This window comes from Scyliorhinus torazame, chromosome 12, assembly GCF_047496885.1.
Source record: "Scyliorhinus torazame isolate Kashiwa2021f chromosome 12, sScyTor2.1, whole genome shotgun sequence".
NCBI lineage: Eukaryota > Metazoa > Chordata > Chondrichthyes > Carcharhiniformes > Scyliorhinidae > Scyliorhinus > Scyliorhinus torazame.
The window spans coordinates 31,859,573-31,885,972 of NC_092718.1; the positions used below are offsets into that span (position 1 = coordinate 31,859,573).

The window sequence follows — 26,400 nt, forward strand, 5'->3', positions numbered from 1 at the left end:
CAACCTACATCCTCTGGCTCCACACACAAATCACAACTGTCACCTTTAACAGGCCCGACCTTCTCTTTTTTCCTCTTTCCCTCGTTATCCTTTTACCCTTAGTGTACTTGTAAAACAATTTAGAATTTATTCTTTCATGTCTCCTTTTCACTCTCCTAATTTCCCTTTAGGTTCCTCCTGCACATTTTATATGCCACTAGGGCTTTGGCTGTTTTGAGGCCTCGATATCTGCCATATGCCTCCCTTTTTCTCTTTATCCAATGCTGTATGTCCCTCAATATCCAGGGTTCATTAGATTTATTGGTTCCACCCTTTTTCTTGATTGGAACATGTTGGCCCTGTACACTCCCTATTTTCTTTTTGAATGTGCCCTACTGTTCTGTCATAGATTTACCTAAAAGTACCTACTCCCAGTCCATTCTGAACACAGCAATCATTAGTGTACATTCCTACTTCTGACCTATTGTTGGAGGGAAGATCTATACACAAATGATGGTTAACGGACATTAAGGGTGAGGCTAGGACATTTATTATTTAAGAAACACCAAATGCTGTAATGGTAACAGTTAAGTTGGTATTCTGGATGGATGAAGTCAAAAAGCTAAGGGACCTTTTTCCTTTGAACAGTATTGTCATGTGTTTTAGCTGAAATCCTATTCTTCCTGAACATGATAAATTCACTTTGTGCTTAAGATTGTGCAATCCAAATTCTTAACTATCGATATGAAGTCCACTGACCATCCCAGAATATTTTAATATGCTATCTTGGTTAGAATATTAAATTATGGTTCAATTTTAGGCATTATCAACTTTATATCAATTTACCTGGGTTCAGTTTGATCTGTTTTAAAATCCCTCCGAGGAAGGTTTAAATGTGGGTTTATATACATCAAGGAATATTATAAAATATACATTTTCTATTTTATAATTATACGTATATAATTGTAAAAATAAACTTCTTGAAGATTCTGCAAGCTGATGATTCTTTCCTTTACATGAAATGTTTATAGAAATTCTTATTCACTTCTTTTGTTATTTTGCATCCCTCTCTTTTTGGATATTTCATGGGTACAATTCCACTTACAGCAGTTTTTGGTAAATTACTCAAGTGGTACAGATAGTAAATGCCCTCCGGTTACTTTATCCTCTGAGGCATCACAACCAACAGAATCTTGTCCTTGCCTGATGGCATCCAAATGTACTTTCCAGCAGGATTATTAGAGACCAGCTATTATTTCCCATCTCCACCCACCTTGGCAACAATGGAATGCTGAGGCCAGTTGATGTCCCAAACATTGCCCTGGCTGAGATTAGTTTCTTCAGCACAGACTTGCAATTGAGCCTGAGACATCTTTGACTGTGTGCTTTTGTACCAGACAGTGTGGTGCATTTGTCCCCACTGATAATGGGTTGTGGAGGGAGAATCTCTGATTGTTTTTTTTTTAAAGTTCAAAGTAGCATTTTTAAATTTTTGTATCTTTTTTCTTTCTCATCGCAACCAAACTAATGTGATGCAAGTGAGTACATCAGATAATCAGATATCTGTACCAGAAGAAAAGATCGTCAGCCTATCTCCAAATGCTTCTGTTTTAAGTCCTCTTCCACGATCTGCATCAGTTGCTAATCTTCAGACTGCTAGCAAGTTGATACTTAGCTCTGAATTGGTCTACAGTCAGAAATTAAATGTACCCGAGGGAGTGGAAGTAATCCGAGCAACTCCTTCTGCAGGTAACTGTTTCTGGTATTTAATATTCAGAAACTCTTTTACTTCCCAATAATCTATAAGTCTGCATGCATGTTCAATATCACTTTAAGATCCTGGACACACATTTTAGCAATACAGAAGGAGGTGTCGTGACAGCATGATGCCGGTTTGGGTTGGGTGGGGTTGACATGGGTGGTGGTCGGGTTGCCTGTGGTTGAGTTTTGAGAGTTGGGCCAGGTGTTGAAATATCCAATAAGCACTGAGGGAAAACGCCCAGCCAAACCTGCATTGAGGATGTTGCAATGAGGAGGGACAAGATTGCAAATTGTAGTATATCCAAGCTGAGTGCTGGTGATGGTGTGGGGAGTATCAGCATTATCTATCTTGAAAATGCAACTTGGAAGTATCGGAGTGTAAGTAAGTCTGATTTGATTTATTATCACATGTACCGAAGTACAGTGAAAAGTATTTTTTCTGCTGCCGAGCGAACGTACACAGTACGTACATAGTAGACAAAAGAATAATCAACAGAGAACATTGACAAATGGTACATCGACAAACAGTGATTGGTTACAGTGCAGAACAAGGAGCCAAACAAAGCAAATACATGAGCAAGAGCAGCATAGGGCGTCGTGAATAGTGTTCTCACAGGGAACAGATCAGTCTGAGGGGGAGTCGTTGAGGAGTCTTGTAGCTGTGGGGAAGAAGCTGTTCCTATATCTGGATGTGCGGGTCTTCAGACTTCTGTACCTTCTGCCTGATGGAAGGGTCTGGAAGAAGGCAATGCCTGGGTGAGAGGGGTCTCTGATAATGCTGTCTGCCTTCCTGAGGCAGCGGGAAGTGTATACAGAATCAATGTGGGGGTGGTATGATGCGTTTGGCTGAGTTCACAACACTCGGCAGATAGCAGTTGCCATACCAGGCTGCGATGCAGTCGGATAGGATGCTCTCAATCGCACATCTGTAGAAGTTTGAGAGAGTCAATGCAGACGTGCCAAATTTCTTCAGCTTCCATAGGAAGTAGAGACATTGTTGGGCTTTCTTGACTGTTGCATCAACGTGAGTGGACCAGGACAGACTGTTGGTGATGGTGACCCCCAGGAACTTGAAGCTATCGACCATCTCCACTTCGGAGCCATTGATGCAGATGGGAGTGTGTGTCGTGCTACGCGTTCTGAAGTCGATGATCAGTTCTTGGTCTTTCCAACATTTAGAGAGGTTGTTTTCGGTACACCATGCAACCAAGGATTTATCTCCCTCCTGTAGTCTGATTCGTCGTTGTTTGAGATCCTGCCTACCACAGTCGTATTATCCGCAAACTTATAGATTGAGTTGGAGTTAAATCTTGCCACACAGTCTTGTGTGTATAGGGTCTCAATTCTACGAACCTTGGAGACCAAGCATGGGCACTCAATCAGAGGTTAAGTAAGTGTAATTGTGACAGAAATGTATGATGGAAATCGGCATAAAATGAGGAGGTAATTGAAATGCTACTTGATCGCATGCATATGTAGAGATAATTCCTTCACCCTTTTGAATAAATTTTAGAAGGTAGAGGAAGGGCAGCACGATGGCACAGTGGTTAGCATTGCTGCCTCACGGCGCCGAGGTCCCAGATTCGATCCCGGCTCTGGGTCACTGTCCGTGTGGAGTTTGCACATTCTCCCTGTGTTTGCGTGGGTTTTGCCCCCAAAACCCAAAAATGTGCAGGGTGCGTGGATTGGCCACGCTAGATTGCCCCTTAATTGGGAAAAATGAATTGGATACTCTAAATTTATTTTAAAAAAGGTAGAGGAAGTTTTATGTCTCAACATTAACTACATTTATTATTGTTTCAAACATTACCTAAAGAGTGCATGCAGAGTTCTGGGCTCTAATGTATTAAAAAACATATATATGTGTACTGAAGAAGAAACAAAAAAGGTTTTGCAAGAATGATAACCAGAGCCAAGAGGTTATGGGCGGGATTCTCCATTGTGAGTCCGCCTCACTACTGCTGCCAGCGAGGATGGAGAATTTGGTGCTCCGCCAAATCTCCATTCACTGCAGCGGGAATGGAGAATGCCGCCAGCGTGAAGGAATGGAGAATCAAAGTCTATTGACACGATTTACCGGCCACGTCCCACCGGAATTGGAGCGAGACGTGGCTAGTAAATGCAGGGAGAGGTCTCCCCCAGGATCCTCAACGGGCGAGACCCAGTCTTGCACAGTTAAGTGGTGAAACCACTTAACCATGCTGATGCCGGATGAAGCCGTCTCCCGGCAACTATCGGCCTTCCCAAGGGCATCCCAGCCGGGTGCCGATTTAACACCGGTTCACACAAATGTAGACCAGGTGGAAAGTGCCTGGGGGGGTCTCCCAGGCCAATGGAGACTCCTGGGTGGTCAGGGACTGGGCAGGATTGCACCCTGGATCTCCCTGGAACCTTGGCATTGCTGTCTTGGCACTACCAAGATGCCCGGTGATGCTGGCAGAGCTCTACCAGGGTCGCACTGCCAAGAGTCGGGGCCTGAGGGGGCCATGTCCAAGAATGGACGAATGAGGCGGGTATGAAGGGGCCTCCAGAATGTTGGGAGGGGTGGGGAGTGAAGAGTAGGTGTCCTGAAAGGGAGGGGGACCATAAGGGGTGTGGGAAGCCTGAAAGGGGGCGAGGGCGCCTCAATGACCCCATAGTGGAGTGTCCTCACTTGGTGGGATCGGAGAGGGCAATGCCCGTGTGTGTGGGGTTGACATTGCGCATTGATGAGGGGTGTGGGGGACCCTGAAGCTCACTTAGCGATCGGGGCACCCTTTCAAAATAGTGACCTGATCTCTTGAGGTGCCGGTCTAGTCAGTGGGTTCAGCTCTCCAGTGATTGAAAACAATTCTAAATGCGAGCCAGCCCAGAAAGAAACTCCCAAGGACCCAAAAAACGGAGTTAAGTGTGGTTAGACAGTGGTGGGGAACCTGTCGACACAGCCATGAAAAACGCCCAGCCAAACCTGCCTTAAATGACTCTTCAAAACCTTTCCGTTAAATCGCGCCTAAATCTATCATGAAGGTAGAATTGGTTGAGGCTCTTTTCACTGGAAAAGAAACTTGAGGGGTGACTTATTTGCAATCTTTAAGATTAAAAAGGGATTTGGCAAGGTAGGGTAAATGTGGATGGAGAAGGTTTTCTATTTGTGGGAGAGACCAAAGTTGGGGGCCATTAATACAAAATAGTCATTAACCGATCCAGTAGGTAATTAGGAAAAACTTATTTCCTTATAGTGTTTAGAATGTGGAACTCATAACATGTTGGGGATCATCGCTTCCGTGCCGATCATCGGGGGGTGCTGTCGACCACTGTTCCCTGGCAAGGCTGTCGAACGAAACCATGGACACTTGAGCCGTCATGTCAGACCTTGAGTCTTTCACCTTGTGCATGTGTCTGGGCCTCTTGGGGATGTTGGCCCTTGGGTGTCGGGATAAAGAACCGGCTCATCCGGCAGAGCCAATCCTGATGCTGACTCCCTGCTCCGGAGGTGGTTCACATGCTTTTGCCGCATCCACTCCCATGTTTCCTCCGTGTATGATACTGGTCCAGTCCATTCCACTAAGGTCCCTGGTATCCACCGGGCACTGTCTCTGAATGTCCAGACATATACCATGCCTCCTGATCAAAAACTTCTGTCCTGCGTCCATCTGCTGCAGTACTACCTCTGAAGACCTTGGGCTGGACTTTCTGATTCTGAGGCTAAGTGCCGGTGCCATCAGAGAATCCGTGGTGTCAAAGACGGGAAAATTGTCACGAAATGCTCACCGATTCCGGTACCGGTCAGGGGCTAGTACTGGCGCTGCTTGGAACACCTGTGGAACATGCCAAAAGCGGCCGGAGAATTGGTGGGTCCTGGGCCGCACAACAAGCTGCAGCCACGCACACCTGCACCGGTTGTGCTGGAAAATATGGACTGCGTACCCGCCAACCCCAACCCCACAGCCCACATCCTGGCCACCTCCCACCACTCGCCCTAGCAGAAGCACCCCGGCCAGCGGCACGAACTTCGTCCTTGTGTGGTGGCACTGGACACTGTCCGCAGCTGGCATGTCGGCTCATGACTGCTGGACTACATGTGGCCCGCGCCGTCGGGAACTCAGCCCACCGGAGGTGGAGCATCGTGGGTGGCCGGCCTGTGACGCGTCTCCAGAATGCAGTGGAGGCTGGTTCATTGAATTTATTCTGGCTGAGTTATTTAGGGTTTTGACAGATAAGAGAGCCGAAAGTTCTGTGGGGTAGAGAGGAAAGTGGAGTTGAGATCACAATCCGAGCAGCCATGATCTGATCGAATGGCAGAGCAGGTTCAAAGGACTGAATGGCCTGCTGCTGCTGAGTCCTATTTTTTCTTCCTTGTCCTACTATTACCATCTCCTTTTGTCTTGCACTATCATCCGTTTTGTCATTTAATCTCCCCTGCCTCCCACCCGATCACAGACCTTCCCTTTTGTTCTTTCATCCCCCCCCCCTCCTGAGTATTCCCTGCTTCTGTACTTTTTTGAAAAAAACAGGTTGATCCCTTAAGTTGTTCAGTACTGATGAAAAGTCATCAACCTGAAACATCAACTCTGTTTCTCTCTATACAGATGCTTCCAGATCTGCTGAGTATCACCAGCAGTTTTTGTTTCTACTTCGACTTTTACATTAGCTGTTTTAGTGGTTAAAATATGTAGTGTGTATACAAAATGGTTTCATTGACCTTTTTAAAACTTAAACTATACTAATATCAGTTGTTACAAGTAGATAAAATGAAGAGCCATACACCTGGACCACCTAGTAAGGATTATTAAATAGTGTTCAGAAGGAGCAGCTCTGGCTGTACACTTTTTAACCAGGGCACACTGAGACCCGAACCATCCTGTCTGTGATAAACATGCTATTCCCAGATCAGGAAGAGATTTTGCTTTTACAAATTTAACCTCTAATGTTTTGCTGTTATAATAATTTTCTTTCCTTTTAGGTCACTTGAGTTCATCTTCAATCTACCCAGTGTGCCTCGCACCTTATTTAATAGTGACATCATGCTCTGATGGTAAAGTGCGATTTTGGCGATGTACTGTGGATAACAATTCAAATTCTGAAAATCTTGAGAAAGTACATGCTTATCAGTGGGAAACTTGGCCTTTGATGAATGAAGAAGGAGAACACAGTAACAGTGCAGTGAGTGTTACTGGACGACCAGTGGCCGTGAGCTGTTCATACACTGGACGGTTGGCTGTAGCCTATAAAGAGCCTGTACAGCCCAATGGCATTACATCAAAAGAGTTCACAATGCATGTCTCCATATTTGAGTGTGAATCTACTGGAGGATCAGAGTGGGTGTTGGAACAGACAGTTCATTTAGATGGTATAGGAAAGGTTGGAGGTGTCCTGGACTCTCGGGTTAGTGTAGATAGCAATTTATTTGTGTATAATAAATCAGATCTTTATCTCAAAGGCAACCACGTGACATCGAACATAAAACATTTAGTACACTTGGACTGGGTATCAAAAGAAGATGGCTCTCACGTTCTTACAGTGGGAGTCGGTTCCAAAATTCTCATGTATGGAAGACTGTCCGGGATTGTAACTGAACCAGCTAGTAGCAAAGATGGGCTGGCAGTTATTACTTTGCCACTAGGGGGAAGCATTAAACAAGGAACAAAATCAAAATGGGTATTGTTGAGATGTGTGGATTTGGTGTCTTCAGTGGATGGAACCCCTTCACTTCCAGTTTCCCTCTCCTGGGTGAGAGATGGCATCCTGGTAATTGGGATGGACTGTGAAATGCATGTGTATGCACAGTGGAAACATTCTACAAAACCATTAAATGACACTGACGGTGGCAGCTTGTCATCTTTTGAAGATTTAGCTGATGCTTCCCCATTTGAGACTAAAGTTTTGCGACACAGTGTTGCTGATGCAACAACTGGTGTCGACGATGTATTTGGAGTCCCAGGAATGGTTCAAGATGGTGGATTGTTTGAAGCTGCTCACATTCTTTCTCCTACTCTTCCCCAATATCACCCCACTCAGCTTTTGGAGCTCATGGATTTGGGCAAGGTGCGCAGAGCTAAAGCAATTCTTTCACATTTAGTTAAATGTATTGCTGGCGAAGTTGCAGTTTTTAGGGATAAAGACCCAGGAGGGGGAGGAGGCCCTCGACGTCACCTTTCTCGAACCATCAGTGTAAGTGGAAGTACAGGAAAGGATACAATTATAGCAGGAAGAGAAGGCACACGCGATTATACTGAGATAGACTCAATTCCACCACTGCCACTTTACGCATTGCTATCTGCAGATCAGGATGCATCCTACAAAATTGTTGAAGAAGCCCCTAAGGTAGTCAAAGGTTCACGAACCCGAAGTAAAAAGGAGATGGATGATCAGTATGCTGATTTGTTTCAGTCTCCAAGTGTAACCACAGATGACTTTGTTGACTTTGTAATCGAAAAGAAGGAATCTAGATCAAAAGTCATAAATTTGTCCCAATATGGACCAACATACTTTGGACCAGAACATGCCCGTGTCCTTTCCAGTCACCTGATGCACTCTAGTTTGCCAGGGCTTACACGCCTAGAACAAATGTTCCTTGTAGCTTTGGCTGACACAGTAGCTACCACAAGCACAGAAGTTGATGAAAATAGAGACAAGAACTATTCTGGTATGTATATAATAATTTTTTAAAAATATTTTCTAAAGCAAGATATGGTTTATGAATAGTATTAGCACAACCCAAAGTAATTGTACTATAGTAATGGAAGAGGGATTTTACATATTATTTGACTTTGGAAGCACCATATTGTATTTGCTTAAGAAGGACAACAACTTCTTCACAATGCGTTAGATGATTGGTACATTGTTCAGTTTTATTAATCATTGTAGACTGTTAAATTCTTTGAAATATTTGGAATATTAAATATATTTAAAATGTCTTTTAAAACATATTCTGGTGTCAAGAGAGGAAATTTTTAATTTAACTGCCTGGTAGGAATCTCATCAGTTATCTGTTTTACACCCGTCCAATTTTAATTTCTGTTGAAATTATTGGAAAGTAATTTATTCTGACTGAAATTATTAAAGATTCTTTGTGGGGAAGGAGGAACCAGAGTGCCTCCCATGATCATGGATTTACCTCCGCCCCTCAATCCTAAACTTACCTTGCTGGTGACGGTTTTCCAGCGATGATTTTACCATGTCACCCCCACCCACACACACAACCAGTCTTTATTGCCTTCACAGTCATTTCCCTCCCAACTCCCAGTTTCAGACTCATGTCAGTGCTGGGGTAGGCAAAAGACATCATCAATGGAAGTCTCCTGAGTTTCACAATGTCATTGGACCCCCTAAATTACCAACCCTAGTTGAAATAGGCTGGTGGCTTTTTGCCACCATTTCATTCTGAATGTCTGAAACGAAATGAAAATTTACTTTTGTGCCAAATTGGTATTTTATTGCCAGGCTCATTAATTTCTGGATGAGCTCATCAATTCAATGAAATTTAACTTGTCAATTCCCCCTGGTATGAATCTGTTTCTCTCTGTTAAGATGGCAGAAATAATACTGGATCTTTAGAATTAAATATGAAAAATTCTGAACCGAAGTTCATCTTGTTATAAAAATCCCTGCCAGGTCAAATAATCAATATTCCCTAATATGGTTAATTTCTCTTCTATTTGGGTAAGGAAATATTTTGGGTGAAGCGGCTCTTTTGAAATAAAACACATCAGTAACTTAAAGAATGCCTGTAAAATTTCCAAGTATTTAATTTGTACTTGATGCAAATTATTTTTATTGAGGTCCTCAATATCTGAGTTGCTTTTCTCTCCCACCTTGCGACATTTCAGTGTGCTGCGTACAATTCCTCCTCTCTTAACCTTGACTATAATTAATGTTAAATTTGTGTAATGTTGATAGCAACATTAATTTTAATCATCTTTACCTGCATGCAAAGAATAGAATTATCTCTAAATAGTACAAATATTAACATGGATGAAATTATACGAACATTTAAACACCTGTACATAGATGAAGTTACATTAACATTATACACTTGTACAATCACACATATTTGTAGGCACATTTCTGAAACAAATATTTACGATATTTCTGATGCAAAGAGTAAATTAAATGAAAGCTAATGTAATAGTAGACAGAGTGAAACTTCAGAGTAAGCATCTGTTGGTTTGTCCCGTTTATTAGCAACTGATGTAAAATCTGATTGAATGTTTTTCATTTGTCCTTTTTTGTAGGCGGTGAGACTCTGGATGAATGTGGTTTACGTTATTTGCTTGCCATGCGCTTGCATACATGTCTCCTGACATCTCTGCCTCCAGTCTATAGACTTCAACTCTTACATCAAGGTATGAGATTTGGCTCAGGTATCATTGGGTAATTTAACTTTATTCTCCTTATTTATATACCTTCCATAAATAATGTAATTAAGATTGTCTTCAGATGGTAAACTAGTAATGTGGTCTGTCATTTATTTTTAAATTCCATCTCAGAAGAAATCTTGAGCACTAGGTTAAGTTGCAGATCCACTTTCTGCCCAAAGGCTGATACCCCCATTGCCTCTCTTCTCACAAAGCGCCACTGGCTTCCTGTATCCCACTGAATAAACTTCAAGATTCCCTTTGTTACCAACAATTCCCTTCTTGACTTCTGAAACTCCATGATCTCAGCCCTGTGGTCCCCAACACCCTCTGGTTCTACTCCTTCAGCCATCTTGCCCCTGCCCTCTAAATTCTCTCACTGCCTGTATCTCCCCCACCCACCTTGCCTTTACAAATCTCTGTTGTTGTACATTTGTCCCCCCTTATTCTCACTTTTTATTTCGTCCTGCTCAATATCCATTCCGTGTCCATTTTCTGTACATAATCAGCATTACTGAGAAGTAAGTTGCCCCATTTAGCTGCACAAAGGAAAAACATGAAGTGAACTTCATTTTTCAGCTGGGAAGCTATGATGACAGTGACATGTGCCATCCCTTGTTATCTAGCAGCAGGAAGATGCTGTTTTGCAGTTGAGAAGCTACAAAATGAAAAATTATGAAACCGTAATTAAAAATGTTTTGTCTAATATAAAATACTCAAGTTTTAGTTGTTCTTTGAAACACAATTACTATTTAAAACAATTGATAGCAGCAAGATCTTGTTTAAAACTGTTATAGTGCCAGATCTGTGATTTAATTTTTTTTTTTTCAATCTGCCCTGGCATAGGTTGTATTGTTCACAATTAGAAACATAGAAAATAGGATCAGGAGTAGGCCATTCAGTCTTTTGAGCCTGCTTCGTCATTCAACATGACCCTAGTTTATCCTCGATCTCAACACCATACGCCCGCACTCTCTCCTTACATCTTTAGCGTCTAGAAATCTATCTGTTTCCTTATTAAATATATTCAGTGATTTAGCCTCCACAGCCTCCTATGGTAGAGAATTCCACAGGTTCACCACCTTCTTGAATGAAGGAGTTTCTCATCCTCTCAGTCCTAAATGGCCAACCCTCGTATCCTGAGACTGTGTCGCCTTGTTCTAGATCTTCCAGCAGAGGAAACAATATTCCTGCATTCCTGACAGTCTATCCAGCCCTGTCAGAATTTTATACATTTCAAATAGATCCCCTCTCATTCTTCTAAATTTGGTGAATGCAGGCCCAGTTGACCCAATCACTCATATATGACAGTCCTTCCATCCCACGAATAAGTCTGGTGACCCTTTGCTGCACTCCCTCTTAGATAAAGAGACTAAAACTGCACACAGTACTTCAGATGTGCTCTCACCAAGGCCCTGTACAGCTGCAACAAGACATCCTTGACCTTGCACTCAAGTCATCTTGCAATGAAAGCCAACATACTATTTCCCTTCCTAACTGCTTGCGCAATACCTGCATGCTTGTTTTAAATAACTGCTGTACTAGGACACCCAGATCTCTTTGTACGTCAACATTTCCCAATCCATTACCATTTAAATAATACTCTGTACTCTGTTTCTCATCCTCCTCACCACTCACATTCCCATCCAAGTTTTGTGTCGTCAGTAAACCTGGAAATATTATATTTGGTTCCCTCATCCAAATCATTGATGTATATTGTGAATTGCTGAGGCCCAAGCACTGATCCCTGTGGGACCCCACTGGTCACCACCTGCCACTTCAAAAAAGACAATTTATTCTTACTCTCTATTTTCTGTCTGCTAACCAATTCTCAATCCAAGCCAGTATATTAACCCCAAGCCCATTAGCTTTAATTTTTGCACACTAATCTCTTATGTGAGACTTTATCGAATGCATTCTGAAAATGCAAATAAACCACATCCACTGGTTCACCTTATCTATTCTACTAGTTACGTCCTTCCAGTAAGTTTGTCAAATATGATTTCCCTTTCATAAATCCATGTTGACTTTCTCTAATCCCAATAATATTTAAATGTCCTGTTAGCACATCCTTCATAATAGACTAATTTTTTCCGTACTACAGATGTTATGCTAACAGGTCTGTAATTCCCTGCTCACGGTAATAGAGAACATCAATGGTTTAATAATAAAAATACTGTACTTTTTTCTTTACCATTTTTTTCCTCTTCTGTGGATGCCAGTTTGTGGTTGGAAATTGCACTGTGCACATAAGATCCTCCAGTATCCTACCCAACTGCTCTTCTATATGTGTGTGCCTAAATAATGAGGGGATCATAGCAACCTTCAAACATGTTCTTACCCATTATCAAAATGTACACTTAGAATCAGGAATGTACTCTTTCCTAACTGAGTTTCAGAAGTCCATGGTTGTCCCATGCTGACTTCTAATGACTCAGAATTGACATGGGATCTTCTATTCTATTCCAGTCTATTCTATTCAGAAATCTGAGCAGTACATACATCCACAGAGGCAGCAAAGTCTCTGACTCTTTCAGCCTGGCTGACCTGATCTGTCCTGAAATGGATTCTCACTTGCCTGAAAAGAGCATCAGTCACCAGCTTGACAAATCTGTGTGCAGCTGATTAGGAGACTTTGTAAACATCACCCACTGAGCCCTGGAAAGATCCAGAGGTATAAATGTTAACTGCAACAGTGACCTTGAGAGCACTGTGCATTGGGTGTCCACCCACGTGATTGGAGGCAATCTCCGGCCCAATCATTTGGCAGATGGTTGTGACTGCTTCCCTTGAAAGCCAGAACTTGCGATACTGGACCTCGTTCATTTCAAGGTAGTTGGATCGCTGCCTGTACACCTGGGCAGCTGGGTAGTGGCGTCTTTAGCGGTGAGGTCCCCCTTGCCCTCCCTGGAGGTCTCCCTTGCCCTCCCTGCTGGCCCTGAGCACTGTGCCTCTGCTCTGAGGTGATACCTTCGACCACCTGACCTCCTCTTTCTTTGTCCCCTCTCTTCCTCCTCAGAGAAAATGCTCCATGCTGAGTAGACTATACCCAGCTGCAGAAATGCTAATGGGACTGGCCTGTGCTTGCAGGGCCCCAGACGGACGCAAATCTCAGATGTCACAAGACTGAAATGTCCTGAGAGCTCCAGACTATGTACACACCTCTAAAGAAAGCAGTGAAAACACTCATAATACTCCAAACCAAACTCCCAAAATCTGTTTTCAACTCAGCCTGCCTTTGCTCCAGACCAATTTTATCCCACATGGATGAGAAAATGACAAAAGCAGATTGGTCACCTGCTTGTGTCGCCCTTGCAGTGACCTAAACATCACATGGGCACTGTGATATTCTGATTAGTAGCACTTTCAATCATCTAAATGAGCTTCCTAAATATCAGTGGTCACTCATCTGATCTGTGCTTGCACCCACCAATCGAAATATCGCATGAGTGCATGATGACGTCAGAATGCGTGCTCGACATCTGGGGCGATTTCACACGCTGCCAGTTTGGGTGCACCCAGGCAGTGTAAAATTCTGCTCATAAAGTTGACTAGTGGAAGCCCTTATAATGATATGTGGCGACTGAACTAGTTTCTATTGATAGCATCTCTGAGAGGCAACCGGTAAATGATAAAAATGAGGGGTCAGTGATGAAACTTTGGGTCCTTAAGGAATGCATGCAGGGACAGGCTGTGCTGGAATAAGCAGAAGTTAAACTAAAGAAAGACATTTATACAGAGGGGGGGCCACAAAGAAAATATAACAGAGGACGATGGAGTAGTCCACAGCAAACCTGCAGAGACAAGTGGATGTCGTGGAATAAGGTTGTGATTACAGAAAATGCTATTGGCAATGTTAAACCTATGTATCAGCCAAAAGGCAGAATAAAAGGCAAATTGCTGGGATACAAATAGGAAATTGTGGGTAAGTTGAGCACATGGTGGGTTATAAGAAGTAATGGAGCAGGGGTGAAACATTCATTTCTCTGTCTATGTTTATATGTTGCGTAGGGCACGATTCAACTAAATGGGAATAACATCCCATAGCGGGCACGTTTTGCCATGTGTTTCGAGGCGCTTTCAGCACCGAGAAACACAGCTATACAAGCCACTCAAATTAAATAAGGGGCATCAGCGGGGAACGTGTGGCTGAGGCAGCACATCGCCCCGTTTTCTACACCAAGGAGCACTGGGCCCCAGCCCCACTGTGGCAGAGTCCTTGGCACCCCTGGCCCAATTGCACCCGCACAAAAAATGCCAGCTTGGCAGTGCCAACTTGACACCCTGGCAGTGCACCTGCCATCACCAGGGCACCTTAGTAGTGTCAAACTGGCACTGCCAGGGTGCTAGGCTGGCACTTCCAGGCTGGCAGTGCCAAGCTGTCATCAACAGTGCTAGGGTATCTGTTATGGGCAAGGCGTTTTCAGAACCCCAAAATGTATCATGGAGTTCAACCAACCTCCCCCTTTAATGTATTTGTTGCTTTTCCTAGCACACGGCTTGTTCCCTAGGAGTGGGATTACAATTATGGACACGTGTAGACATTCAATAAGACTTGTAAGGCAAGACCTACCCCTCACCAATCTGTGCTGACTATCCCTAATCAAGCAGTGTCTTTCCAGATGCTCAGAAATCCTATCCTTCAGTACCCTTTCCATGACTTTGCCTACCACCGAAGTAAGACTAACTGGCCTGTAATTCCCAGGGTTATCCCTAGTCCCTTTTTTGAACAGGGGCACGACATTCGCCACTCTCCAATCCCCTGGTACCACCCCTGTTGACAGTGAGGACGAAAAGATCATTGCCAACGGCTCTGCAATTTCATCTCTTGCTTCCCATAGAATCCTTGGATATATCCCGTCAGGCCCGGGGGACTTGTCTATCCTCAAGTATTTCAAAATGCCCAACACATCTTCCTTCCTAACAAGTATTTCCTCGAGCTTACCAATCTGTTTCACACTGTCCTCTCCCACAATATCGCCCCTCGCATTTGTAAATACAGAAGAAAAGTACTCGTTCAAGACCTCTCCTATCTCTTCAGACTCAATACACAATCTCCCGCTACTGTCCTTGATCGGACCTACCCTCGCTCTAGTCATTCTCATATTTCTCACATATGTGTAAAAGGCCTTGGGGTTTTCCTTGATCCTACCCGCCAAAGATTGTTCATGCCCTCTCTTAGCTCTCCTAATCCCTTTCTTCAGTTCCCTCCTGGCTATCTTGTATCCCTCCAGCGCCCTGTCTGAACCTTGTTTCCTCAGCCTTACATAAGTCTCCTTTTTCCTCTTAACAAGACATTCAACCACTCTTGTCAACCATGGTTCCCTCACTCGAACATCCCTGCATGACAGGGACATACATATCAAGGACACGTAGTACCTTGAACAAGTTCCACATTTCACTTGTGTCCTTCCCTGACAGCCTATGTTCCCAACTTATGCACTTCAATTCTTGTCTGACAACATCGTATTTACCCTTCCCCCAATTGTAAACCTTGCCCTATTGCACGCACCTATCCCTCTCCATTACTAAAGTGAAAGTCACAGAATTGTGGTCACTATCTCCAAAATGCTCCCCCACTAACAAATCTATCACTTGCCCTGGTTCATTACCAAGTACTAAATCCAATATTGCCCCTCCTCTGGTCGGACAATCTACATACTGTGTTAGAAAAGCTTCCTGGACACACTGCACAAACACCACCCCATCCAAACTATTTGATCTAAAGAGTTTCCACTCAATGTTTGGGAAGTTAAAGTCACCCATGATTACTACCCTGTGACTTCTGCACCTTTCCAAAATCTGTTTCCCAATCTGTTCCTCCACATCTCTGCTACTATTGGGGGGCCTATAGAAAACTCCTAACAAGGTGACTGCTCCTTTCCTATTTCTGACTTCAACCCATACTACCTCATTAGGGTGATACTCCTCAAACTGCCTTTCTGCAGCTGTTATACTATCTCTAATTAACAATGCCACCCCCCACCTCTTTTACCACCCTCCCTAATCTTATTGAAACATCTTTAACCAGGGACCTCCAACAACCATTTATGCCCCTCTTCTATCCAAGTTTCCGTGATGGCCACCACATCGTAGTCCCAAGTACCGATCCATGCCTTAAGTTCACCCACCTTATTCCTGATGCTTCTTGTGTTGAAGTATACACACTTCAACCCATCTCCGTGCCTGCAAGTACTCTCCTTTGTCAGTGTTCCCTTCCCCACTGCCTCATTACACGCTTTGGCGTCCTGAATATCGGCTACCTTAGTTGCTGGACTACAAATCCGCTTCCCATTCCCCTGCCAAATTAGTTTAAACCCTCCCGAAGAGTACTAGAAAACCTCCCTCCCAGGATATTGGTGCCCCTCTGGTTCAGATGCAACCCGTCCTGCTTGTACAGGTCCCACCTTCCCCAGAATGCGCTCCAATTATCCAAATACCTGAAGCCCTCCCTCCTACACCATTCCTGCAGCCACGTGTTTAACTGCACTCTCTCCCTATTCCTAGCCTCGCTATCACGTGGCACCGGCAACAAACCAGAGATGACAACTCTGTCTGTCCTGGCTTTTAACTTCCAGCCTAACTCCCTAAACCACAGTAGGCATCACTCCCACCTGCGATCCAGCTATATCATTACCCAAGATAAACTGTATTCATGAACAAGATAGTTTATCTATTACTCCTACTATCTCTTCACCACTCTTCACTGGACTTTCCAACCTTACCTTATATAATGGAACGCTACTCCTCTCACCCTGAATTCCACATATCACCACCTTTTCTGGCAACATTCTTCCCAAACTACATAATTCCTCATCTCTTACCATTAAAGATTGACTAGCCCCTGTATCTCTTAAAATTGCGACTTCTTTACCTGTTCCTCCTGATACACATGAGTAAACTTTACCCACACAAGTAAATTCTTTAAATACATCTGGCACCTTCTTATCAATTACTACTTGAACAGGCTGTACAATCGTTTGCACCTCCTTCGCTTCCCTTGGGCTTTCCTTTACCACTTTAACAAACCCCACTGTCTTATCCTGTCTTACCACATCAGCCTTCCCAGTGCTTTTCTTCAACCACCAACACTGTGACTTTACATGGCCTAGTTTATTGCAGTGAAAACATCTGAAACTTTTCATTTCTTTTCCACCCTCCTAGATTTCTTTTTTAATCTGAGGTACACTCTCTTTATTGTCTCCCATCAGATCACCTTTACCTTTACCACTTGAGTATTTCTCATATCCCCAGTTGCTATCCCTCACCGGCTGAAACTGATGTCGGAAAACAATCTTTGATTTATGAACTAATTCATAATCATCTGCCATTTCTGCTGCTAATCTCACAGTTTTAACCCTCTGTTCTTCCACATGAGTTCTCACTACATCAGGAATTGAATTTTTAAACTCCTCCAAAAGTATAATTTCTCTGAGAGCTTCATACGTTTGGTCTATTTTCAAAGCCCTTATCCACCTATCAAAATTACTCTGTTTGAGCCTTTCAAACTCCATGTATGTTTGACCAAATTCTTTCCTTAAATTTCTAAACCTTTGTAAGCTTCAGGCACTAGCTCATATGCACTTAAGATGGATTTCTTCACCTCCTCATACATTCCAGATACCTCCTCCGGTAATGATGCAAACACTTCACTAGCCCTACCTACCAGCTTTGTTTGAATCAGTAATACCCACATGTCCTGTGGCCATTGCATTTGTTTAGCTACCTTCTCAAATGAAATGAAAAAGGCTTCTACCTCCTTCTCATCAAACCTTGGCAAGGCTTGGACATATTTAAATAGATCCCCACCACGTCTTCGACTATGACTCTCTGTCTCATTATCCTCATCCATCTCCTCCAACTGTACGTGTCCCTTTGCGTCTGCCAATTTTAACTGATTTTCATGTTTCAGAGCCATTTTCCGAAGTTCAAACTCTCTCTTTTTCCCTTTCCTCTCTATCTCTTTCTTTGTTTCTTTCTTCTCTCCTTTTTCCTCTCTATCTCTTTCTCTTTCTTTTTCCGCTCTCTCTTTCATATTCAAGCCGCTTTTATTCTTTCTCATGTTCCATTTGTTTAATTTGCAACTGAATTTTTGCCATTTTCCATGAGTCAAACTCTATCTCAGGCAACTTTAAATGCTTAACCACCGCCATAATTCCCTCATCTTTTCGCATTTTGACAGGTAATGTTAACTGCAATGTTTTTGCCAGACCCAACAGTCTGCTTTTCGACTCTGTCGGTAAATTACTGCGTGTGACAGTCTCCACCCCCAAAAACGTCTGAGCCTCTGAAAGCCATTGTTCACAACACTCTCCCCACTTAAACTAAAATACCACACTGGAAAAGCAACAATCCTTCACTGTCTTTAAGTTCACAAAAGCCAATCCAATAGATAGACTTTTATCCCGGACGAGCCCCCAATTGTTATGGGCGTGGCGTTTTCAGAACCCTAAAACGTATCATGGAGTTCAACCAACCTCCCCCTTTAATGTATTTGTTGCTTTTCCTTGCACACGGCTTGTTCCCTAGGTGTGGAATTACAATTATGGACACGTGGGTTTTTAAACACAAAACACTGTTTATTCCATGAACTCAACTGAACATCTTAAATAAACATTGGATCTCTTAACACCCCTTACTTCAAAGATAACTCAGAAAATATTACAACAGTAAATAATTCCTCAAAATGTTCCTTCAAACTTCCAAGAGACTTGACACCTTTAAACAGAATCACATCAGGTTAAAGGTTTTACAATTAAGAGTTTAAATCACCCAAATGATCCAGAGATAGACTTTCATGGCAGAGATCACATCAAATCCAGCTCACTGCAAAACACAGACACTCCCCAAGCTCTCTTCCTCCAAACAGAAACTTCAAAATGGCTGAACTGCTCAGCTCCACCCACTCTCTGACATCACTGTTTTCTTAAAGGTACATTGCTTAAACATCCATGTCTTAAAGGTAGTCTCACATGACATACCACACTGCCCAAAGGGCATGCACCTGGAGGCCTCCGATTCTCTGGGAGACCTCCATATTTGTGGGGACCAGTGCTGAATGGCACCCCCCCGAATACTCCGAGGCGAAGGGGATAGATCCCAATGCCTCGGGTACCTGAGGAAGCAGCATATTAGAATGAGACGAGCTGTCTCGCTCTGATATGCAGGTTTGCTGTATGCAGATTTACTAAAAAGTGATACAATGGGTGGGATTTACATTGCAACGTCTCGCGAGGTGTTCAGCCTCGCGAGGTGTTGTGAGCCAGGTAGATCCTGGGAGCAGGGTCTCCTGGCTTTTATCGCCACGTTGCGCGCGCAAGCTGCTTTTCAGGCGCAGCATGGCCGTTGGATCACGCCCGTAGGTTTTAATTTGTATCTACATCAGAATTCTTTAAATATGCTAGGTAGAAAATGTGCTTTGTTCTGTGTGTTAAGATCTTTCTTCATCATATAGATTATTTAGTCATGTTTTTTATTGCTTTTAAGCTGCTCTGTCATGGAGTGAGGTAGCCTGTCTAACATCTTTACAAATCTTCAATATATGATTGTTTGATTTGTTTAAATTTGTACTTGAAACAGTGTAACCTTTCATTGAACTTGGAAATTGTTACTATGTTTGTAGGCCTGTCCACATGCCACTTTGCCTGGGCCTTTCATTCTGAAGCTGAGGAGGAGTTACTCAATATGATTCCTGCCATGCAGAAAGGAGATCCTCAGTGGTCTGAGCTGAAAGCCATGGGAGTAGGATGGTGGGTTCGAAACATTACTACACTCCGCAAGACTGTTGAGAAGGTATTCCAAATATACCTATACGTTAGGGATTCACACACAAGAGTATGTAAGAATGGTGGATGAAAACATGCATTAGGGTAAATTTTGGGCATGGGAAATTTGGGAAACATTACTAATGTGCTCCAGTTTTCATCTGATAGAGGATTTTGTTTTTGCAACTCATCTGTAAGTGTTTAGCTTTGTTGAGATAGGTTTTACACGAGTAAAATATCAGCTGATAATTCTCAGTTAAAATTTAAAATATCACTGCATTTTATGATAATTTGTCATTGCCTCTTCACAGCATGAACTAGTTGTAGTAAGACAGGTCCTCCCATTATCGAAGCTTTGCACTGCCGATGATGTGAAATATAATTATGTGGACCAAAATCATACCTTTTTTGATTTTAGTCAATGTTGAGTTGCCTCGTCTTTGTTGAGTGTCAGAACGAGGGGAGAGAGCCAGAGGAGGGGAAATAGCCTTTAGTTACTGAAAATTACTGATAGTGAAAAGTGTGTTTATGAAACTGGTTGATTCTGATTGACAACAAGATTAAGTTTAACCATGATTCCCATGATCATTGATTGAACAACCTGCTGCAGCACAGTGTCCAAACTAATACATGAAAAATATCATGTGTGCAATATTGGAGGGCTGCCAGTGTCCATGAATGATACCCTTGCACGGGTTGCTTCTTTCAGAAGAGGGAATTGAAAGAAAAACAATACATCTGAGGGTTGTCAACACAGGAATTGGGCAGCATGGTAGCAGTGTGGATAGCACAATTGCTTCACAGCTCCAGAATCCCAGGTTCGATTCCGGCTTGGGGCACTCTGTGCGTAGTCTGCACATCCTCCCCGTGTGTGTGTGAGTTTCCTCCGGGTGCTCCGGTTTCCTCCCACAGTCCAAAGATGTGCAGGTTAGGTGGATTGGCCATGATAAATTGCCCTTAGTGTCCAAAATTGCCCTTAGTGTTGGGTGGGGTTACTGGGTTATGGGAATAGGGTGGAGGTGTTGAACTTGGGTAGGGTGCTCTTTCCAAGAGCCGGTGCAGACTCGATGGGCCGAATGGCTTCCTTCTGCACTGTAAATTCAATGAAATTCTATGATCCATTCATTATCAGTGATATTTCAGGCTGCACTATGATATGCACTTTGTGTTTTGTGGAATTATTTTTATAGAGTCATTACTAGTTTAATAACCAAAGATAAAATATGAATTAAAATTACTATAGGTATAGATGAACAAGAAACTCTTGATTTGTAATTCAGGCGAATGAGTGGGCTGCCAGTGTAAGGATCTGGTAAATATAGTGACAGTGGTAATTGGACTGTAAGTGATGTGTGGCATTCTAACTGCTTTACTGGGCCATTTTCACCAAATGGACCAAATTAAAATCAGCACTCAACTCATGATCCCTTATTGCACCCCATCTTTGTTTTATTATTATATTACTAGTCCACCAATTTAAAATTATGCTGAAATTCCTCCATGGAATCACCGATCTCTATTTGTAACCTCCAAAAACACTGCCATTCACAAACATCGTCTTCTTTGGCTCTGATCTGTGTAAGGGTTGCACGATAGCACAATGGTTGGCATGGTAACACAGTTGTTAGCACTGTTGCTTCAGAGCGCCAGTGTTCGATTCCCGGTTTGGGTCACTGTATGTGTGGAGTCTGCACGTTCTCCCTGTGTCTGCGTGCATTTCCTCCGGGTGCTCCGGTTTCCTCCCACAAGTCCCGAAAGACGTGCTTGTTCGGTGAATTGGACATTGTGAATTCTCCCTCGATGTACCTAAACAAGTGCTGTAGTGTGACGACTAGGGGATTTTCACCATAGCTTCATTACAGTGTAATGTAAGCCAACTTGTGACACTTATAAAGATTATTATTATTATTATTTCCCCTTCTCTTTGTTCCACCATTGGAAGCTATGCTTCCAGCCACTTAGGTCCCATGCTCCATCGTCTCACCACCTTGCTCTCCTCTTTAAAACCCGCCTCTTTGATCAAGTGTATCAGTCACCTTTACGAATTTCTGATTAATCTTTGTATTTATGGTACTCCAGTCAGTCTTCTGCATGTTCCTTACCTTTTCTCCTTACTGGAATTTATGTTGCACATCTGCTTCTTCTAAATATATCAGATTACAAATCTACAGTTCTATTTACCAGTTTGTCTCCAATTTATCCCCAATTTCCAGTCCATAAATATGCTCCAAGCAGTATGTGTGATTGACCCTTTTCTATGGTCGGCTCAATCCAAAGGGATTCTGTTGAGTCCACTTGTCTGTTTTAAACCCTTATGATTTGATGCTACATTATCACCTCTAATTATTAGTACTACTTTTGCTCCCTTAGAAGTTATATACCCAGTTAGATAGCGGCTGGAATTTTCCGGCCGTTACGATTCCCTGTTCCAGTCAGCAGCCCACCCCACCCGCTGGTTTCCCGGCAGCTTGTGATGGCTTCAATGGGAAATAGAGAATCCTGCCGCCAGAAAACGGCTTGCCGCCGAGACACACGTAACCGGGGGACCGGTGAATCGCTCCCATCATTGCCAATCCTGACTTGGCTGCAGTCATGTGGACCTGTTATGTCTCAATTTTCTATTTGAATCAATTACTCTAATTTCCAATGGTACAGAATTGAGAGGACAGATTTTAAGTGTTTTATTTTCTCTTTTTTTTCATAGGTTGCAAAAGCTGCTTTCCAAAGAAATAACTCTGCAATGGATGCGGCTTTATTTTATCTTGCTATAAAGAAAAAGGCTGTTCTCTGGGGTTTGTTCAGGTAAGTTCAGTAAAAAAGATGCATGCCAAGATAATTTAGGACAAATGGAACACTGAAGTTTTCTCATTAATAACTATTCTCCCCTTAAGTTGAATCTTTCACACAGTGCTAACCCTGAATATTGAAAATCACGAGCAAGATACCTCTTGTGCAAAAACATTTTCCTTCTCTAAACTCCAATGAGAAGGCTGTCTGTTTGTATTTCTTCTATAATTGATGTCACTAAGTTGGTCTGAGAATTATTTCACGTTTAATGATGCCCTTCCCTTCATCGCATCATTAAAAAAAAAAATACACTAGAGTATTGTAGCTCAAACATTGGGACCCTCTCCTTAATTTAAGTAATTTGAAAGAATTAATATGTCTCTTACGTTGATGATGCTATCCCAAATTTTCACCATGAACCCATGATGGCCGTGTAGTCATCTGGCTAATTTTGGCACAGTTAATTTTAAATCCTCGGTGATATTTTTCATAGTGCTGACTGCTTTCCTACATGATAATCTTTCACAAAGGTTGCAGACTTTGCTGGCCCCCTGCTAGCTTGAATATTTATACAGTACTTGTGTTCATAGAATCATAAAATTTCTACAGTGTAGAAGGAGGCCATTTGGCCCATCGAGTCTGCACCGACCCTCTTAATGAGCACGCTAACCAGGCTCCTGCCCTATCCCTGCAACCCCGTAATCCCACCTCACCCACACAACCTTGAACACTAAGGCAATTTTAGCATGGCCAATCTACCTAACTTACACATCCTTGGACTGTGGGAGGAAACCAAAGCACTCGGAGAAAACCACACAGCCACGGGGAGAACGTGCAAACTCCACATGAACAGTGACCCAGTACCGGGATCGAACCTGGGACCTCGGTGCCGCGAGGCAACTGTGCTGACCACTTGCCCCACCATGCTGCCCGAGACAGCAGTTTTAACCATTGTGCCACAGTTAATTGATCAGGACAGAAACTACACTTAATCTCAACCAAAAGGCCAAGTTGGTTCTTTAATTTTTTAAATTCATTTTTAGGGGTTGTGGGTTTCGCTGGCTAGGCCACCATTTGTTATACATCCCTAAGTGCCCTTGAGAAGGTAGCGGTGAGCTGCCTCTTGAACTGCTGCAGTCAATGTGGTGTAGATACACCCACTGTGCTATTAGGGAGGGAGTTCCAGAATTTTGACCCAGCGACAGCGAAGGAACAGTGCTTTATTTCCAAGTCAGGATGATGAATGACTTGGAGAGGAACTTCCAAGCGGTGGTGTACCCATACATCTGCTGCCCTTGTCCTTCTAGATGGTAGTGGTTGTGGGTTTGGAAGGTGCTGCTTAAGGAGCCTTGGTGAATTCCTGCAGTGCATCCTGTAGATGGTACACAAGGCTGTTACTGTGCGTGGGTGGTAGAGGGAGTGAATGTTTGTGGAAAGGGGAACAATCAAATGGGCTGTTTTGTCCTGGATGGTGTCAAGCTTCTTGAGTTGTTGAAGATACACTCATCCAGGCAAGAGGGGAGTATTCCATCATGATCCTGATTTGTGCCTTGTAGATGGTGGACAGGCTTTGGGGAGTCAGGATTCCTAGCCTCTGACCTGCTCTTGTAGCCACTGTATTTATATGGCTAGTCCTGTTCAGGTTCTGGTCATTGGTGACCCCCAGGATGTTGATAGTGGGGGATTCAGTGATGTTAATGCCATTGAATGTCAAGTGGTGATGGTTTGATTCTCTCTTATTGGAGATGGTCGTTGCCCGGCATTTGTGTGGCGCGAATGTTCCTTGCCACATATCAGTCCAAGGCCTGGATATTGTCCGGGTCTTTCCGCATTTGCACACGAGTGCTTCAGTGTTTGAGGAGTCGCGAGTTTTGCTGAGCATTGTGCAATCATTAGCGAACATCCCCACATTTGACCTTCTGTTGGAAGAAGGTAATTGATGAAGAAGCTGAAGATGGTTTGGCCGAGGACACTACCCTAAGGAACACCTGCAGTGATGTCCTGGGACTGAGATGACTGACTTCCAACAACCACAGCTATCTTCCTTTGTTCTAGTTCCAACTTGTGGAGAGTTTTCTCCTGATTCCCATTTACTCGGGTTTCGCTAGGGCTTTTTGATGGTATACTCGATCAAATGCTGCCTTGATGTCAAGCAGTCACTCTCCCCTCACCTGTGGAGTACAACTCTTCTGTCCATGTTTGAACCAAGGCTATAATGAAGTCAGGAGTTGAAACACCAGTTGTACCAAATTTATTTTTATTGTAGATATTTTTCTACTGCTAAACAGAAATATCATTTTATTGTTTTGGGCAAGATTCTCTGCTGAAGATATAAATACATACAAAATGAAAAATTGATTACTGTATATTTTACCTCAAATCAATGTTCCTAGGCGAATATTAGAAGGACATTCAACATTTTGCCTTGAATGGTGGTTATCACCTCAGACTCATGGCTACTGAAAGTTCTATTAAACGAGGCTGGATTCATCAAAGCAAAATGGGAGGAAGAGTTGGGAGAGGTTAGAGAGGAGGGGGTCTGGTGTGAGGTGCTCCGGAGAATAAATATCTGCACCTCATGTGCGAGGTTGGGGCTGATACAGCTGAAGATGGTATACTGAGGACACCTCACGAGGGCGAGGATGAGCCGATTCTTTGAAGGAGTAGAAGATGTGAGTGAGCGTTGTGGGGGGGCCCCCGCTAATCACGTTCATATGTATTGATCCTGTCCAAAGCTAGAGGATTACTGGAAGGAGGTTTTTAGGGTAATTTCCAAGGTGGTGCATGTGAAACTGGACCCGGGTTCCCGGGAGGCCATATTCGGGGTGTCGGACCGGCCAGGGTTGGAAACGGGTGCGGAGGCAGATATCGTAGCCTTCGCCTCGTTGATCGCCTGAAGGCGGATCCTGTTGGGATGGAGAGCAGCCTCTCCACCCTGTGCCCTGGCGTGGCAGGGGGCCTGTTGGAATTCTTGACTCTTGAGAAGGTTAAGTTTGAACTGAGGGGAAGGACGGAGGGGTTCTACAAGTCATGGGTATCATTCATTATGCACTTTCAAGAACTGGATAACATCGAACATTAGTTGGGGGGGGGATGGGTGGGAGGGTTGGGGGGAGGGGGGCTGTGTATATTAAGGGTGACTATGGGTAATCCCTGATTCCTTTTTGTCATTTGTTTATGTAAACATGCAGGATAATGTTTGGGGGTTGCTGGGAGGATGGGATCGTTGTTTTTGTTATGGGGATTGACATATTTGTTGCTGATTATTGTTTATTGTTGGTGGGTGTAAATTTGGGAGAAAATGTGAAAAAGGAGGAGAATAAAAATATTTTTTTAAAAAGAGGCTGGATTCATTAATAGCCTTTACTCGCTTTAGCTGTGAACTGAAATACATTTGATATTACTTTAGACTGAAGTTGTGACATAGTTGTAGAAATCAGAGTTGGTGGAGGTACATGGGGCGCGATTCTCCCATCGGGCGGTTAAGTGCCGGATGTGTTTTACTCCGGCGTCAGCGCCCGTTCCGAGACCCGATGCCAAATGGCGCAGGGCTACAGGAGCCGGCGCAGAGGAAAGGAGGCCGGGGGACAGAGCGGCAGGCCCGCCGATTGGTGGGCTCCGATCGCGGGCCAGGGAACTACGGAGGCCCCTCCCCGGACCCTTCAACGTCAAGGTGCCGCCGGCTCAGAGGATGTTAGAACAGCGCCGGCGGGACTCGGCTTTTTGTTGACGGCTGCTCGGCCCATCTGGGCCGGAGAATCGGCGCGCCAGCC

The 26,400-nt window shown here is 43.6% G+C and overlaps 1 protein-coding gene across 5 annotated transcripts in view; it reads left to right on the top strand.

The window, feature by feature from the left end:
* dmxl2 (Dmx-like 2) overlaps nt 1–26,400 on the top strand; it is a 235,865-nt gene that overhangs the window by 123,280 nt on the left and 86,185 nt on the right. For all 5 annotated transcript variants that reach the window (XM_072470615.1, XM_072470616.1, XM_072470617.1 and 2 more), the window contains 5 exons: nt 1,519–1,728; nt 6,683–8,365; nt 9,954–10,064; nt 19,699–19,868; nt 22,545–22,642. In XM_072470615.1, the coding sequence (XP_072326716.1) occupies nt 1,519–1,728; nt 6,683–8,365; nt 9,954–10,064; nt 19,699–19,868; nt 22,545–22,642 (2,272 nt within the window). The remainder of the gene's footprint in view (nt 1–1,518; nt 1,729–6,682; nt 8,366–9,953; nt 10,065–19,698; nt 19,869–22,544; nt 22,643–26,400) is intronic.